Source organism: Mustelus asterias, chromosome 4 (genome assembly GCF_964213995.1).
Source record: "Mustelus asterias chromosome 4, sMusAst1.hap1.1, whole genome shotgun sequence".
Lineage (NCBI taxonomy): Eukaryota > Metazoa > Chordata > Chondrichthyes > Carcharhiniformes > Triakidae > Mustelus > Mustelus asterias.
Genome location: NC_135804.1, coordinates 140,154,839 through 140,168,629, shown reverse-complemented (window position 1 = coordinate 140,168,629; position 13,791 = coordinate 140,154,839). Strand labels below are relative to the sequence as shown.

The 13,791-nt window shown below is 45.6% G+C and overlaps 1 protein-coding gene across 4 annotated transcripts in view; it reads left to right on the top strand.

Moving 5' to 3' along the window:
* LOC144493014 (A-kinase anchor protein 17B-like) overlaps positions 1-13,791 on the top strand; it is a 51,864-nt gene that overhangs the window by 26,694 nt on the left and 11,379 nt on the right. For all 4 annotated transcript variants that reach the window (XM_078211808.1, XM_078211806.1, XM_078211805.1 and 1 more), the window contains exons 3-4: positions 483-628; positions 8,387-8,624. In XM_078211808.1, coding sequence (XP_078067934.1) covers positions 483-628; positions 8,387-8,624 — 384 coding nt within the window. The remainder of the gene's footprint in view (positions 1-482; positions 629-8,386; positions 8,625-13,791) is intronic.

Sequence of the window (13,791 nt, the reverse complement as noted above, 5' to 3'; positions counted from 1 at the left end):
CCAGTCCAACGCCGGCATCTCCACATCATATATTCAATGACACAGCCTCCACCGCGCTTTGGGGAAGAGAGTTCCACACATTTCTGACGAATGACAACAGTACTTCATTGGCTGTAAACCACATTGAGATGTCTATGGTCATGATGCTTTATAAATGCAAGTCTTCTTTCCGTCAGTCCGAACTACTGTTTAAAAGTGCCATATATCAATGGAGGCTGATTATGTAACGGGGAAAAAGATAGCTATTTAGTCTAAGGAAGGGAACATTTTTAGGCTTTGATTCCCTATGGACTATTCCAAGTTTCCTTCAATTTCATTAATTAGTTCTGCTTGCATCTTTCTGTATATTGGATGTGGAGGGCCGTGATCAGTTTGACTCTGCGCTGATTTCTTTGTGACGAACATCACCTTTATCCCTAATGTGTGCTTGTTTTAAGGTGCAGTAACTCGTACAGGGACCAGTCTCGTACTTTCTCTTCCAGGTGACCTTTGACACAACCAAGCATCTGAGCGACTCGGCCATTGAAAAGCGGAACCTGGAGAGGTTAAAGCTTCAGGAGCTGGAGAAACAGCGGGAGGAACAAAAACGCAGGGACAAGGAAGAGGAACAGGCCAAGGAGGCAGAGCGGTAAATCAGCTTTTTTGGGGAGATGCCTGGGATTGTTATGTCTTTTTTTTTGTTAAGTTGTGCCCAGGCTGGTGAAGTGTTCATTAGGAAGAGGTCATTAGGAGGACTCTGGGTCTGTACTCGTTGGAGTTTAGAAGGATGAGGGGGGATCTTATTGAAACTTGGAGGATACTGCGAGGCCTGGATAGAGTGGACGTGGGGAGGATGTTTCCACTAGTAGGAAAAACTAGAACCCGAGGGCACAACCTCAGGCTAAAGGGACGATCCTTTAAAACAGAGATGAGGAGGAATTTCTTCAGCCAGAGAGTGGTGAATCTGTGGAACTCATTGCCACAGAAAACCATAGAAACCCTACAGTGCAGAAGGAGGCCCTTCGGCCCATCGAGTCTGCACCGAACACAATCCCACCCAGGCCCTACCCCCATATCCCTACATATTTACCCGCTAATCCCTCTAACCTACGCATCTCAGGACTCTAAGGGGCAATTTTTTTTTTTTTAACCTGGCCAATCAACCTAACCCGCACATCTTTGGACTGTGGGAGGAAACCGGAGCACCCGGAGGAAACCCACGCAGACACGAGGAGAATGTGCAAACTCCACACAGACAGTGACCCAAGCCGGGAATCGAACCCAGGTCCCTGGAGCTGTGAAGCAGCAGTGCTAACCACTGTGCTACCGTGCCGCCCCAGAAGACTGTGGAGGCCAGGTCATTGACTATCTTTAAGACAGAGATAGATAGGTTCTTGATTAATAAGAGGATCAGGACTTATGGGAAAAGGGCAGGAGAATGGGGATGAGAAAAATATCAGCCATGATTGAATGGCGGAGCAGACTCGATGGGCCGAGTGGCCTAATTCTGCTCCTAGGTCTTATGATCTTATGGTCTAAATATAAAATGAACGTTTCCAATATTCAGTCAGCAAAATTAGTGGCAGAAACCCATTGTATTAGGGATAGTTTTGTATGCAATAGTTTACTTTGCACAGTCCAGTGTGGTTAATTAGTGAGCGACTGCCTGTGTGGTGTGGTTCTGGGAGGTAATGTATTTGACAGTGGTTAATGTTGCTGTGCCCTGGTGCCTTCCAACCTATGGTGCTTTAATGTTTAACCTGCCTAATTGCTGGGTTGGCGAGGATCAGTTTTATTTTCGTTATATAGGTTGGCAGCACTTACAGAATTTCTTTTTTGATTTGAACACAGAGGCAGGGCCACTGGTCAGGAAAGTCATAGAAAGCAGCGGCTGAACTGATTTGTGCTGGCGAGGGACATTCACTGTCGGGTTCTCTGGATTCATATCGGCAGAAGCTATCAGACACTTCCAAAATTAGTCAGCAAATGATCCCATGATGGCATTTGCGTTGGGTGCCTATTTAGTTTATTTATTATTGTCACAAGTAGGCTTACGTTAACACTGCAATGAAGTTACTGTGAGAATCCCCTAGTCGCCACACTCCAGTGCCTGTTCGGGTACACTGAGGGAGAATTTAGCATGGCCGATGCACCTAACCAGCACGTCTTTCGGACTGTGGGAGGAAACCAGAGCACCCGGAGGAAACCCACGTAGACATGGGGAGAACGTGCAGACTCCGCACAGACAAGCCGGGAATCGAACCCGGGTCCTGGCACTGTGAGGCTGCTCCATCGCCACATATCAATAGTTTGATCTATGAAGGTTGAGGGGGGGACTAAATTATATCTTAAAGCTTACAGTACACGCAAACTTACTTTGCCCATCTCCAAGAAGTACATTGGCTAAAACAGTTAAAGAATTGATATGCATTTTAATATTTCATAGAAACCCTACAGTACAGAAAGGGGCCATTCGGCCCATCGAGTCTGCACCGACCACAATCCCACCCAGGCCCTACCCCCATATCCTTACATATTTTACCCGCTAATCCCTCTAATCTACGCATCCCAGGACACTAATAGGGCAATTTCTTTTTAGCATGGCCAATCAACCTAACCCGCACACCTTTGGACCGTGGGAGGAAACCGGAGCACCCGGAGGAAACCCACGCAGACACGAGGAGAATGTGCAAACTCCGCACACACAGTGACCCAAGCCAGGAATCGAACCCAGGTCCCTGGAGCTGTGAAGCAGCAGTGCTAACCACTGTGCTACCGTGCCGCCCTTTTTTGGCTTCACTGCTTACGTTTGGAATATAATTGAATAATAAATGTTGTTTGCATGATTGGGAATTAATTTTGAGGATTTGTTGGCTACATCTGGGCAAGTAGGATTTAGCTGAGGAATTTCAAATAAATAGACTCAATTATGACCTTAAATCCAAATTGCTGGGTGACTGAGCACATTGCTTAATGGGCTAAATTATAGAGAAAAGGATTATAGTGCATTAGCCCACACCAACCAGTGAAGAGGTCTCCCCCTGATTCCCATTGACTCCAGTTTTATGAGGCCGCACTAGATCAAAGGGCAGTCACTCTCGCCTCAACTCTTGAGTTCAGCTCTACAATACCTACGCTACATGGACTGCAGCAGTTCAAGAAGGTGGATCACCTCCACCTTCTCAAGGACAATTAGGGATGGGCAGTAAAAATTCTGGCCTCGCCAGTGACGTCAATGCCCCACAAAAGAATAAGAGAGTCAGAGGGGGCTGCTAGAATTAGTTTTCACATTTAGGTATTATAGAGGAAGGGCAATGAGTAAGGGTTGTTTTTTTGCTTCGGATTACTATTCCAGTGTCTCGAGTTGGTAGATGTTTGTGTGGATGATGGATGAGGACAGAATCAGATTTGGCTTTAGCTACATGCCAAAAAGGCACAAGCCTGCGGGATGCAAGTGAAAGTGGCAAGTTTGCTCCAAAATTGACTCGGAGGTTAGAAGCAAAGGGTAATGGTGGCTGGGTGTTTTTGTGATTGGAGGGCTGTTCCCTGTGGTGTTCCGCAGAATTCAGGACTTTTTGTGGTACATATCAATGAGGGATATGATTAAGAAGTTTAGAATCGATACAGGATCTGGCTGTGTGGACAACCAGTGATGATAAAGCAGTAGATACTGGAATATATCAATGGAATGATGAAGTGGGCAGATAAGAGGCAAATGGAATTCAGACCAGAGAAGTGTGAGGTAATGCATTAGAGGAAGACATAAAAAGCAAGGAAACACTCAATAAATGGTAGGATACGGAGAAGTGTAGAGTAGCAGAGAGACCTCGGACTATAAGGTAAAAGGTAACCCCGGAAGGTGCCAGGACAGGCAAATCAGCTGGTTAAGACCATAAGACATAGGAGCAGAATTAGGCCACTCGGCCCATTGAATCTGCTCCACCATTCAATCATGGCTGATTTCTTTTCTCCTTCCCATTCTCCTGCCTTTTCCCCATAACCCCTGATCCCCTTATTAATCAAGAAGGCATACGGGATACTTTTGCAAGAGCAAAATATTGTGGATGCTGGAATCAGAAATAAACACAGAAAATGCTGGAAAATCTCAGCAGGTCTGGTAGCCTCTGTGGAGAGAGAAACAGAGTCGACGTTTGAAAATGTCATCAAAAATCTGCAAGGTCTTTGTTCTGAAACCTTAACTGCGGTTTGGAGACGATGTTAAATTAGTGGAACATCAATCTGTTCAGTGGGGACACGATCTCGTGTCACTGAACTCCCAAGTTGCATCTTTCAATCACCAGCAGCAAAATAGATTAACTGGCCATTTCTATCCTCTGCTGCACAAATTAATTCCTAGGTTTTCTGACAAAACAGTTATCTTGAGGATATGATGCATACCGTAAGAACATGAGACCATAAGACGTAGGAGCAGAAGTAGGCCATTCAGCCCATCGATCCTGCTCTGCCATTCAATGAGATCATGACTGATTTGATATGATAATCCTCAACTCCACTTCCTGCCTTATCCCCATAACCCTTGATTCCCCGACTGATTAAAAATCTGCCTATCTCAGCTTATGATGTGGAGATGCCAGCGTTGGACTGGGGTAAACACAGTAAGAAGTTTAACAACACCAGGTTAAAGTCCAACAGGTTTATTTGGTAGCAAAAGCCACACAAGCTTTCGGAGCCCCAAGGGGCTTTTGCTACCAAATAAACCTGTTGGACTTTAACCTGGTGTTGTTAAACTTCTTACTATCTCAGCTTAAACATACTCAATGATCCAGCCTCTACGGTAAAGACTTCCACAGATTCACTGCCCTCTGAGAGAAGAAATTCCTCCTCATCTCTGTTTTAAATGGGTGTCCCCTTACTCTGAGATGATGCCCTCTGGTCTAGACTCTCCCACAAGGGGAAACAACCTCTCAGCATCTACCCTGTCAAGCCCCCTGAGAATCTGATATGTCTCAATAAGGTCGCCTCCCATTCTTCTAAACGCCAATGAATACAGGCCCAACCTACTCAACCTCCCATCATAAGGAAATCCCTCCATACCCAGGATCAACCTAGTGAACCTTCTCTGGACTGCCTCCAATGTCAATATATCTTTTCTTAGATAAGGGGACTAAAACTGTTCACAGTATTCCAGGTGTGGTCTAACTGGTGCCTTGTATAGTCTAGAAAGACTTCCCTATTTTTATATTCCATTCCCTTTGAATTAAAAGACAACATTCCAAAGCAAAGAGTGGGGATCAAAAAGTTGGCGATCAGTGACTAGTGGTGTGCCTCAGGGATCAGTGTTGGGACCGCAATTGTTTACGATTTACATAGATGATTTGGAGTTGGGGACCAAATGTAGTGTGTCAAAATTCGCAGATGACACTAAGATGAGTGGCAGAGCAAAGTGTGCAGAGGACGCTGAAAGTCTGCAAAGGGATATAGATAGTCGAAATGAGTGGGCGAGGGTCTGGCAGATGGAGTACAATGTTGGTAAATGTGAGGTCATCCATTTTGGTAGGAATAACAGCAAAATGGACTATCATTTAAATGGTAAAAAATTGCAGCATGCTGCTGTGCAGAGAGACCTGGGTGTCCTTGTGCAGGAATCTCAAGGAGTTAGTTTGCAGGTGCAGCAGGTAATTAAGAAAGCAAATGGAATTTTGTCCTTCATTGCTAGAGGCATGGAGTTTAAAAACAGGGAGGTTATGTTGCAGCTGTATAAGATGCTGGTGAGGCCACACCTGGAGTACTGTGTACAGTTTTGGTCTCCTTACTTGAGAAAGGATATACTGGCACTGGAGGGGGTGCAGAGGAGATTCACTAGGTTGATTCTGGAGTTGAGAGGGTTGGCTTATGAGGAGAGACTGAGTAGACTGGGGCTATACTCATTGGAATTCAGAAGAGTGAGGGGAGATCTTATAGAAACATATAAGATTATGAAGAGAATAGATAAGATAGAAGCAGAGAAGTTGTTTCCACTGGCGGGTGAAACTAGAACTAGGGGGCATGGCCTCAAAATAAGGGGAAGCAGATTTAGGACGGGGTTGAGGAGGAACTTCTTCACACAAAGGGTTGTGAATCTGTGGAATTCCCTGCCCAGTGAAGCAGTTGAAGCTACCTCATTGAATGTTTTTAAGGCAAGGATAGATAAATGTTTGAACAGTAAAGGAATTAAGGGTTATGGTGAGCAGGCGGGTAAGTGGAGTTGAGTCCACAAAAAGATCAGCCATGTTCTTATTGAATGGCCCAGCAGGCGCGAGGGGCCAGATGGCCTACTCCTGCTCCTAGTTCTTATGTTCTCATTTGCCTTCCCAGTTACCTGCTGAACTTGCATGTTAGCTTTTTGTGCTCTATGCACGAGGACCCCTAAATCCCTTTGTACTGCAGTCTTTCTCCATTTAAATAATATTCAGCTCCTTTATTCTTCCTACCAAAGTGCAAAACTTCACATTTTCCTTCATTATATTCCATCTGCCAAGTTTCTGCCCACTCACTTAATCCAAACCATATGAAAGCAAGTTCTATTTTTCAAGAAAAAGTAATTGTAATATGGATAACAGAGGGATATGGGCCAAACGCGGGCGATTGGGACCAGCTTAGGGGTTAAAAAAGGGGCAGCATGGACAAGTTGGGCTGAAGGGCCTGTTTCCAAGCTGTAAATCTTTATCACTCTACGATTCTCTATTTCATATACTGCAGGTACAACTCTTGATTGTTGTACTTATCCAAAAGTAACAAACTGAACTCTCTCAACACCTCCCACACAGAGAAGTCTCATCCTTAATATGCATTTTAATTGCAATTTTACAGGACCACTCTGTAAGGTGGGCAGTGGTAATTTTAGCCTAACAAACGTGGCTGTAAAATTCTTCAAGATCAGATGAAATGCTAGTTTCATCTTCCACCCAATATCACTGCCGTCAATTATAATAGAGCTTGTAGGGTGTAAAATCAGTGTTACACCCAGTGCTGTCAGCTTCCTGGCTAGTACATTAGGTTAAGCTTGAAGGGCTGAATGGCCTACTCCTGCTTCTATTTTCTATATTAAAATTGTTTCCTTTCAGTCTGAAGACTTCAGGCCAAGAATAGTTGAAAACATAATTCTGCAAGCCACATGTATTTCACTAAGTTATATGGTACATACATCCCTCACTTATTCTGCTACATTTTTTAGCATATCTTCTCTCACACACACACACACTTTTTTCCCTTTTTGAGGAATAGTGGGGGAAGGATTCCCGAGCTGATTATCAGCCCGTTGAACCACGTTGAACATTCCTTCCATGGCCAAAGAATCATGGAGTTGGATTTGTAGCTGGAGCTTCAGGTCCAGAGGTAGGGACACTGCTACCACTGTGCCACAAGGCCCTACTCCACTACAACAGTAAGTTGCACTTGTAAGAATGCCTTTAGCAGAGACAGATGTCCCGAGGAGGCACTTTATAGAGGCATAAACTGTTAAAAATGGACACTGAATCAAAGGAGGAGTCATGAGGAAGCGTAACCAAAAACTGAGTCAAAGAGGTAGCTTTTAAAGAGAGTTGTGAAGAAAGAATGCGATTTGAGGCATAATTTTACATAACAACTATTAGATTCTTTCTCTCGTGCAGGAAAAGACGGAAGCATCGTGAAACATTATTTATAAGAACATTCCCATGGTAACTCTGTATGATGCACTGTGACCGGAAACTTACTGCTCCGCCTGCCATGGGAATCGGAGCGGGCGAGAGGTGGACAATGGGAAGGTCCATTGTCCTCGGGCGGGATTTTACAGTTTCAGGCGAGAGAGGCTGTAAAATCCCGCTCTGTGTCTTCTGATCGAGCACATACACTAGGTTTAGTCTTCAAAGTAGGCTTACGTTAACACTGCAATGAAGTTACTGTGAAAATCCCCGAGCCGCCACACTCCGGCGCCTGTTCGGGTACACTGAGGGAGAATTTAGCATGGCCAATGCACCTAACCAGCACGTCTTTCAGACTGTGGAAGGAAACCGGAGCACCCGGAGGAGACCCACACAGACACGGGTAGAATGTGCAGACTCCGCACAGACAGTGACCCAAGCCGGGAATCGAACCCAGGTCCCTGGTGCTGTGAGGCGGCAGTGTTAACCATTGTGCCACCATACTTGTGTGCTTAAAACAGAACTGGATTTCCTGAGTTTTCTTAATTCGGCCGACTGAATTTTAACGAGCAGCATTCTCCAGCTGTTTTCCATCCAAGATAAATGTGGTTGTTGTGTTAGCTCACAGGTAAAGTTGTGTTCAAAAGGGGATGTGACCAGAACTCTTCATTTGAGGGGGAAGTATGTTTTATGAATTTTATATTCACGTGAACATTGAAGAAACTCGAGATGCCCAGAACGGTTCTGTGTAAACTCATGTTGACTTTCTGGACTGTTGCCTTCAGGAAACGTAGGGAAGACGAACGGGAAAGGGAGAGGAGACGGAAAGAGAAGCTGAGGAGGAGGGAACATAGGCAGAAAGAGCGGGAGGAGAGACATCAACTGCGCAAACAGTGGAAGATAAAAATGGGGAATGAAAAAGAGCAGAAGGAGGCGACTGCATGGGAGGACAGGAAGCTGGTGTTAGCACAGAGAAAGCTGGACTCGTACCGACTGCTGACGGTGCTCTTACACAATGCCAAAGTAAGTATCTGATTCTGAGTGAATTTCTCCATCCCGCTCTCCTTTCTGTGCCAGCCTCTCATTCTTCCCTCTGACATCATCATTCTCCCAATGGGCACTGCCCCCTGCCAGGTTACCCGTTCATCACTTGGTCAAGCGATGCCTTGTTGGTAAAATTCTCATCCTTGTTCCCAAATCCCTCTGTGGCTTACCCTTTCCCTAACTCTGTAAATTATCAGCCCTACACCTCTCTCGAGGTATCTGCGCTTGTCTAATTCCGGCCTCGTGTGTGAATCACACCACCACTGGCGACCATGCCTTCAATTACTTTGGCTTTAAGCTCTGGAATACTCTCCCTACTCCTCTCTCCATCTCTCTACCTGAATTTCCAGTTTAAAGGATTACATAAACCCTGCTGCTTTAACCAAGCCTTTGGTCACCGAGTGGCTTTGGTGGATTAAAGGCTCTGTATAAACTGATGTTATAATAGTTCTTTGGTACCTCACTTCAGTGGCCAATCATAGAATCATGTTGGGATTCTATGTGGGGATAGAATCATCTCTAGGGAGGAGAAGGCCATTCGGCCCATCGGGTCTGTACCAACCACAATCCCATCCAGGTCATATCCCCAGAACCCCATGTATTTACCCTAGCTCATCCCCCTGACACTAAGGGACAATATAGCATGGCCAATCCACCTAACCTGCACATCTTTGGACTGTGGGAGGAAACTGGAGCACCCGGAGAAAACCCACGCAGACATGGGGAGAATGTGCAAACTCCACACAGACAGTGACCCAAGCCAGGAATCGAACACAGGACCCTGGCGCTGTGAGGCAGCAGTGCTAACCACTGTGCCACTCTCTGAGACTGAGCAGACTGCCCAAAGTGGATCCCATTCTACACCCAGTGTCCAGACTGGCGCGCTTTCTAACAGGGGTTGACTGGTTTCAGTTCCGAGTTGGAGCAAAGCTCTTCCTTTTCCCGTCTTTAGCTGAGGCACCATTCCAGCTGAAAGTTCCCAAACAGAGATGTCTTATGGGATCTTTCTATTCTGTGTGGCTCAGTAGACAGTGGATTTGGGCCAGAATATTGGCCCAAATCCCACCCCCCTACCCATCCAGATCAAACAGATAATTGGCGCTTATTTACTTCCGATTTTTTGGAGCAATCTTCCGATGGGGGATCCTTCCAGACCCCGTCTCGGGGCAGCAGATGTCAGAGAGAGCAATGGTGAGAATTGGCATAGGAGCCATGCTCCCTTTTCCAGCAATAGCTGCTGAATTCTGGTCAGTAAAGAGTTTAAATGTCCCAAAGCTTCTTTGAAAAGCTACGCAGAGAAGCTAAGTGTAGGATAAGGTGGTTGGGTGGTAAAGGTTTTCAAAAGTTTATTTATTAGTGTCACAAGTAGGCTGACATTAACACCGCAATGAAGTTGCTGTGAAAATCCTCTACTCTCCACACTCCGGCACCTGTTCGGGTACACTGAGGGAGAATTTAGCATAGCCAGTGCACCCTAACCAGCACGTCTTTCGAACTATGGGAGGAGAACAGAGCACTGAAGGAAACCCACGCAGACACAGACAGAATGTGCAGACTCCACACAGACAGTGACCCAAGACGGGAGTTGAACCTTGGTCCCTGGAGCTGTGAGGCAGCAGTGCTAACCACTGTGCCACCCCAGCATGGGTAGGATGAGTATGGCAAGGAAGGGGGTAGGGTGGGTAAGCTAATTGGGTAAGAGGGTCGGGTGGCAGATGGGAGAGGTGGATAGCTGGCAGGTGGGTGAATGTTTAGGAGGGTTGGGGGTAGTCAGAGTAGGAGCTAGTCAGGTTGGGTCGGGTGGAGGGGGGGTGAGGAATAGGATTTGGGGCTAGTTAAGTTGGATTGGGGGGGTGTATCTGTGGGTGACTGGGCTGTCACATACAGTTACCTAGATGTTACATTAGGATTTTTCTGCCCATCATCTCCTGGGAGAAAAGTGAATTGGAGACTTTTTCGGGAGGGTTCCAGGGAGTTGGGGGATTGACTATCGGGAGTCACTCTTCCCCGGGGAGAGAGTGCATCCTCTGGGGTATGTCCGGTCTCTGACAATGTGGAAACTGGAAGATCTTGGGCAAATTTTCTCCTGCCCTTTCCTCCTGAACTTGATTGGATCTTGCTTAGCAAGTTTCATTCATTTAATCAATTCTTAATTGGGCCACCAGGTGGAGCAATTCAGCTACAGATGAAAACCCTGCAAGATCCCACACTGTCCCAAGTTTCAGTACAACCACCAACCATGATCTGGTCATATTATTATTTGCTATGTGCAGCACCCTGCTCTGCCCAAATTAGTTTCTGTGCTCCCAAGACAGGACACAGTCGCTATCTAAATGCAACTTCTTCCTTTCCGACTGAAAGGGGGAAGGAACAAATCACATGCCACAACATCTCATACCTTCATGTTTTGGAAAGATGTTCTTAATTGTTACAACACTGTCCAAACGTAATAGATCAAACTCTCTGGGGAAGAATCATAGAATTCCTACAGTGCAGATGGAGGCCATTCAGCCCATCGAGTCCACACTGACCACAATCCCACCCAGGCCCTATCCCCGTAAACCCACGTATTTACCCCGCTAATCCCCTGACACTAAGGGGCAATTTAGCATGGCCAATCAACCTAACCTGCACATCTTTGGACTGTGGGAGGAAACCGGAGCACCCGGAGGAAACCCACGCAGACACGGGGAGAACGTGCAAACTCCACACAGACAGTGAACTGAGGCCGGATTTGAACCCGGGTCCCTGGCGCTGTGAGGCAGCAGTGCTAACCACTGTGCCACCGTGCTGCTCCTGAGCTTAAAACAAATAGCCGATTCGATCCTGTCAGGTCAACATTATCTCAGAGAATGTTTGCTACCAGGCCTAGTTTTACCGTCAAATATATTTCCAGACATTGTTGATTTAACTGAGCAGGTTTATTTCATGATGTGGAGATACCGGCGTTGGACTGGGGTAAACACAGTAAGAAGTCTCACAAAACCAGGTTAAAGTCCAACAGGTTTATTTGGTAGTACAAGCCACTAGCTGTCGGAGCGCTGCCCCTTCATCAGGTGAGTGGGAGTTCTGGTCACAAACAGGGCATATAAAGACACAAACTCAATTTACAAAATAATGGTTGGAATGCGAGTCTTTACGAGATTGGAGTGGAGATCCACTCACATTGTCTGTACCTTTAAGACTTGATTACCTGTAAAGACTCGCATTCCAACCATTATTTTGTAAATTGAGTTTGTGTCTTTATATGCCCTGTTTGTGACCAGAACTCCCACTCACCTGATGAAGGGGCAGCGCTCCGAAAGCTCGTGGCTTGTGCTACCAAATAAACCTGTTAGACTTTAACCTGGTGTTGTAAGACTTCTTACCAGGTTTATTTCAGCATGTCGATTCTTAGTTGAGCCACCAGGTGGAGCATTTCAGCTGCAGATTAAAACCTGGTCTGGTCCAGCTGAATGACATTCAGAGCAATGACAATGCAACAACTGGTCTTTATATAGCACCTTTAACGTAATGAAGTAAAGCACCCCGAGACATTATAAAATAAAAGTTAAAATAAAAGGCACTTAGGGTACATGGATAAAAGTTTGGCAAAAAGGAATGTTTTGAGGACTGTCTTAAAGGAGGAAAAAGGGGCGGAGAGGTTAAGGGAGGTTAGGATCCAGGCAGCTGAAGGCTGGTGCCAATGAGGACATGAGCAGTACCTTCTGTCTGCCTGTTCCGTCATCGTGAAATAACCTTTTCCCGAATATATAAATAGAAAATGCCAGATATACTCAGCAGGTCTGGCAGCATCTGTGGAGGGAGAAACTGAGTTTGCATTTCCTGACCCCATTTTAAGGAAACACAAATCAGGGAAATTGACAAAATGAGTGCCGGGTCTGCCGCTTTCCCGGTGCCTCAGCTTCAGACCTGTCCAAGTGCCCAATCCAACGACACTGAGATACAAGGACAGATGTCACACCAAAATAGCGCCACAGGAATGTGCAGGGCCATAGGTACATAGGACTTGGGAGCAGGAGTAGGCCATTCAGCCCCTCGAGCCTGCTCCGCCATTCAGTAAGATCATGGCTAAACTGGTTGTGTCTCAGCTCCACTTTGTCACCAGCCCCTCCCGTAACCCTTGACTCCCGTAACCCTTGACTCCCGTAACCCTTGACTCCCGTTTTTTCAATCAAAAATCTGTCCAACTCAGCTTTGAATAACTTCAGTGACCCAACCTCCACTGCTTTCTGGAAAAAGAGAATTTCAAAGACAAATGACCTTTTGAGAGAAACTTTCTCCTCCCGGTGTCCCCGGGTCTCTCCCACGAGAGGAAACATCCTATCAGATCCCTTCAGGATCTTTATATATTTCAACAAGATCACATCTCAATCTTCGAAACTCCAATGAGTATTGGCCCAATCTATCCAGCCTTTCTTCATAAAATAAGCTCCTCACCTGAGGAATGAGTCGAGTGAACCTTCTCTGAACTGCTTCGAATGCAACTGTATTTTTCAAATAAGGAGATTGTAACTGTAGGCAGTTAGCCAGATGTCCCTGGATAGCTGAGGTATAACTTCTCTACTTTTATATTTCCCTTGTAATAAACACCAACATTCCATTTGCCGTCCCAATCACTTGCTGTATCTGCAAACTAACCTTTTGTGATTTATGTACCAGGACACCCAGATCCCTCTGTACCCCCAAGTTCTGCAATCTCTCTGTTTAAATAGTGTACTGTTTTTCTATTTTCCTACATTATACTCCATCTGCCTTTCTTTTTATCTATAAGCTTTTGCATACTCTCTACCTCCTTGTGGCAACTTGCTTTGCTGCCTATTTTGGTGGCATCGTCAAATTTAGTTACCGTACATTCAATCCTTTGATCCAAATCTTGATGTAGATTGTAAATAGTTGAGGCCTCAGCACTGATCCTTTTGCACACCACTAGTTACAGCCTGCCAAACCTGAAAAACCCTACTCTCTGCTTCCTGTTAGCCTACCCATCCTTTATCCATGCCCCTACACTGTATAAGCTTATTTTGTGTTTTAACTTTTGATGCGGTAACTTATCAAATGACTTCTGGAAATCCAAGTAGATCACATCTAGAGGTTCCCCTTTATCCACCTTGCTTGTTACTTCAAAAAAACTCTGATAAATGTA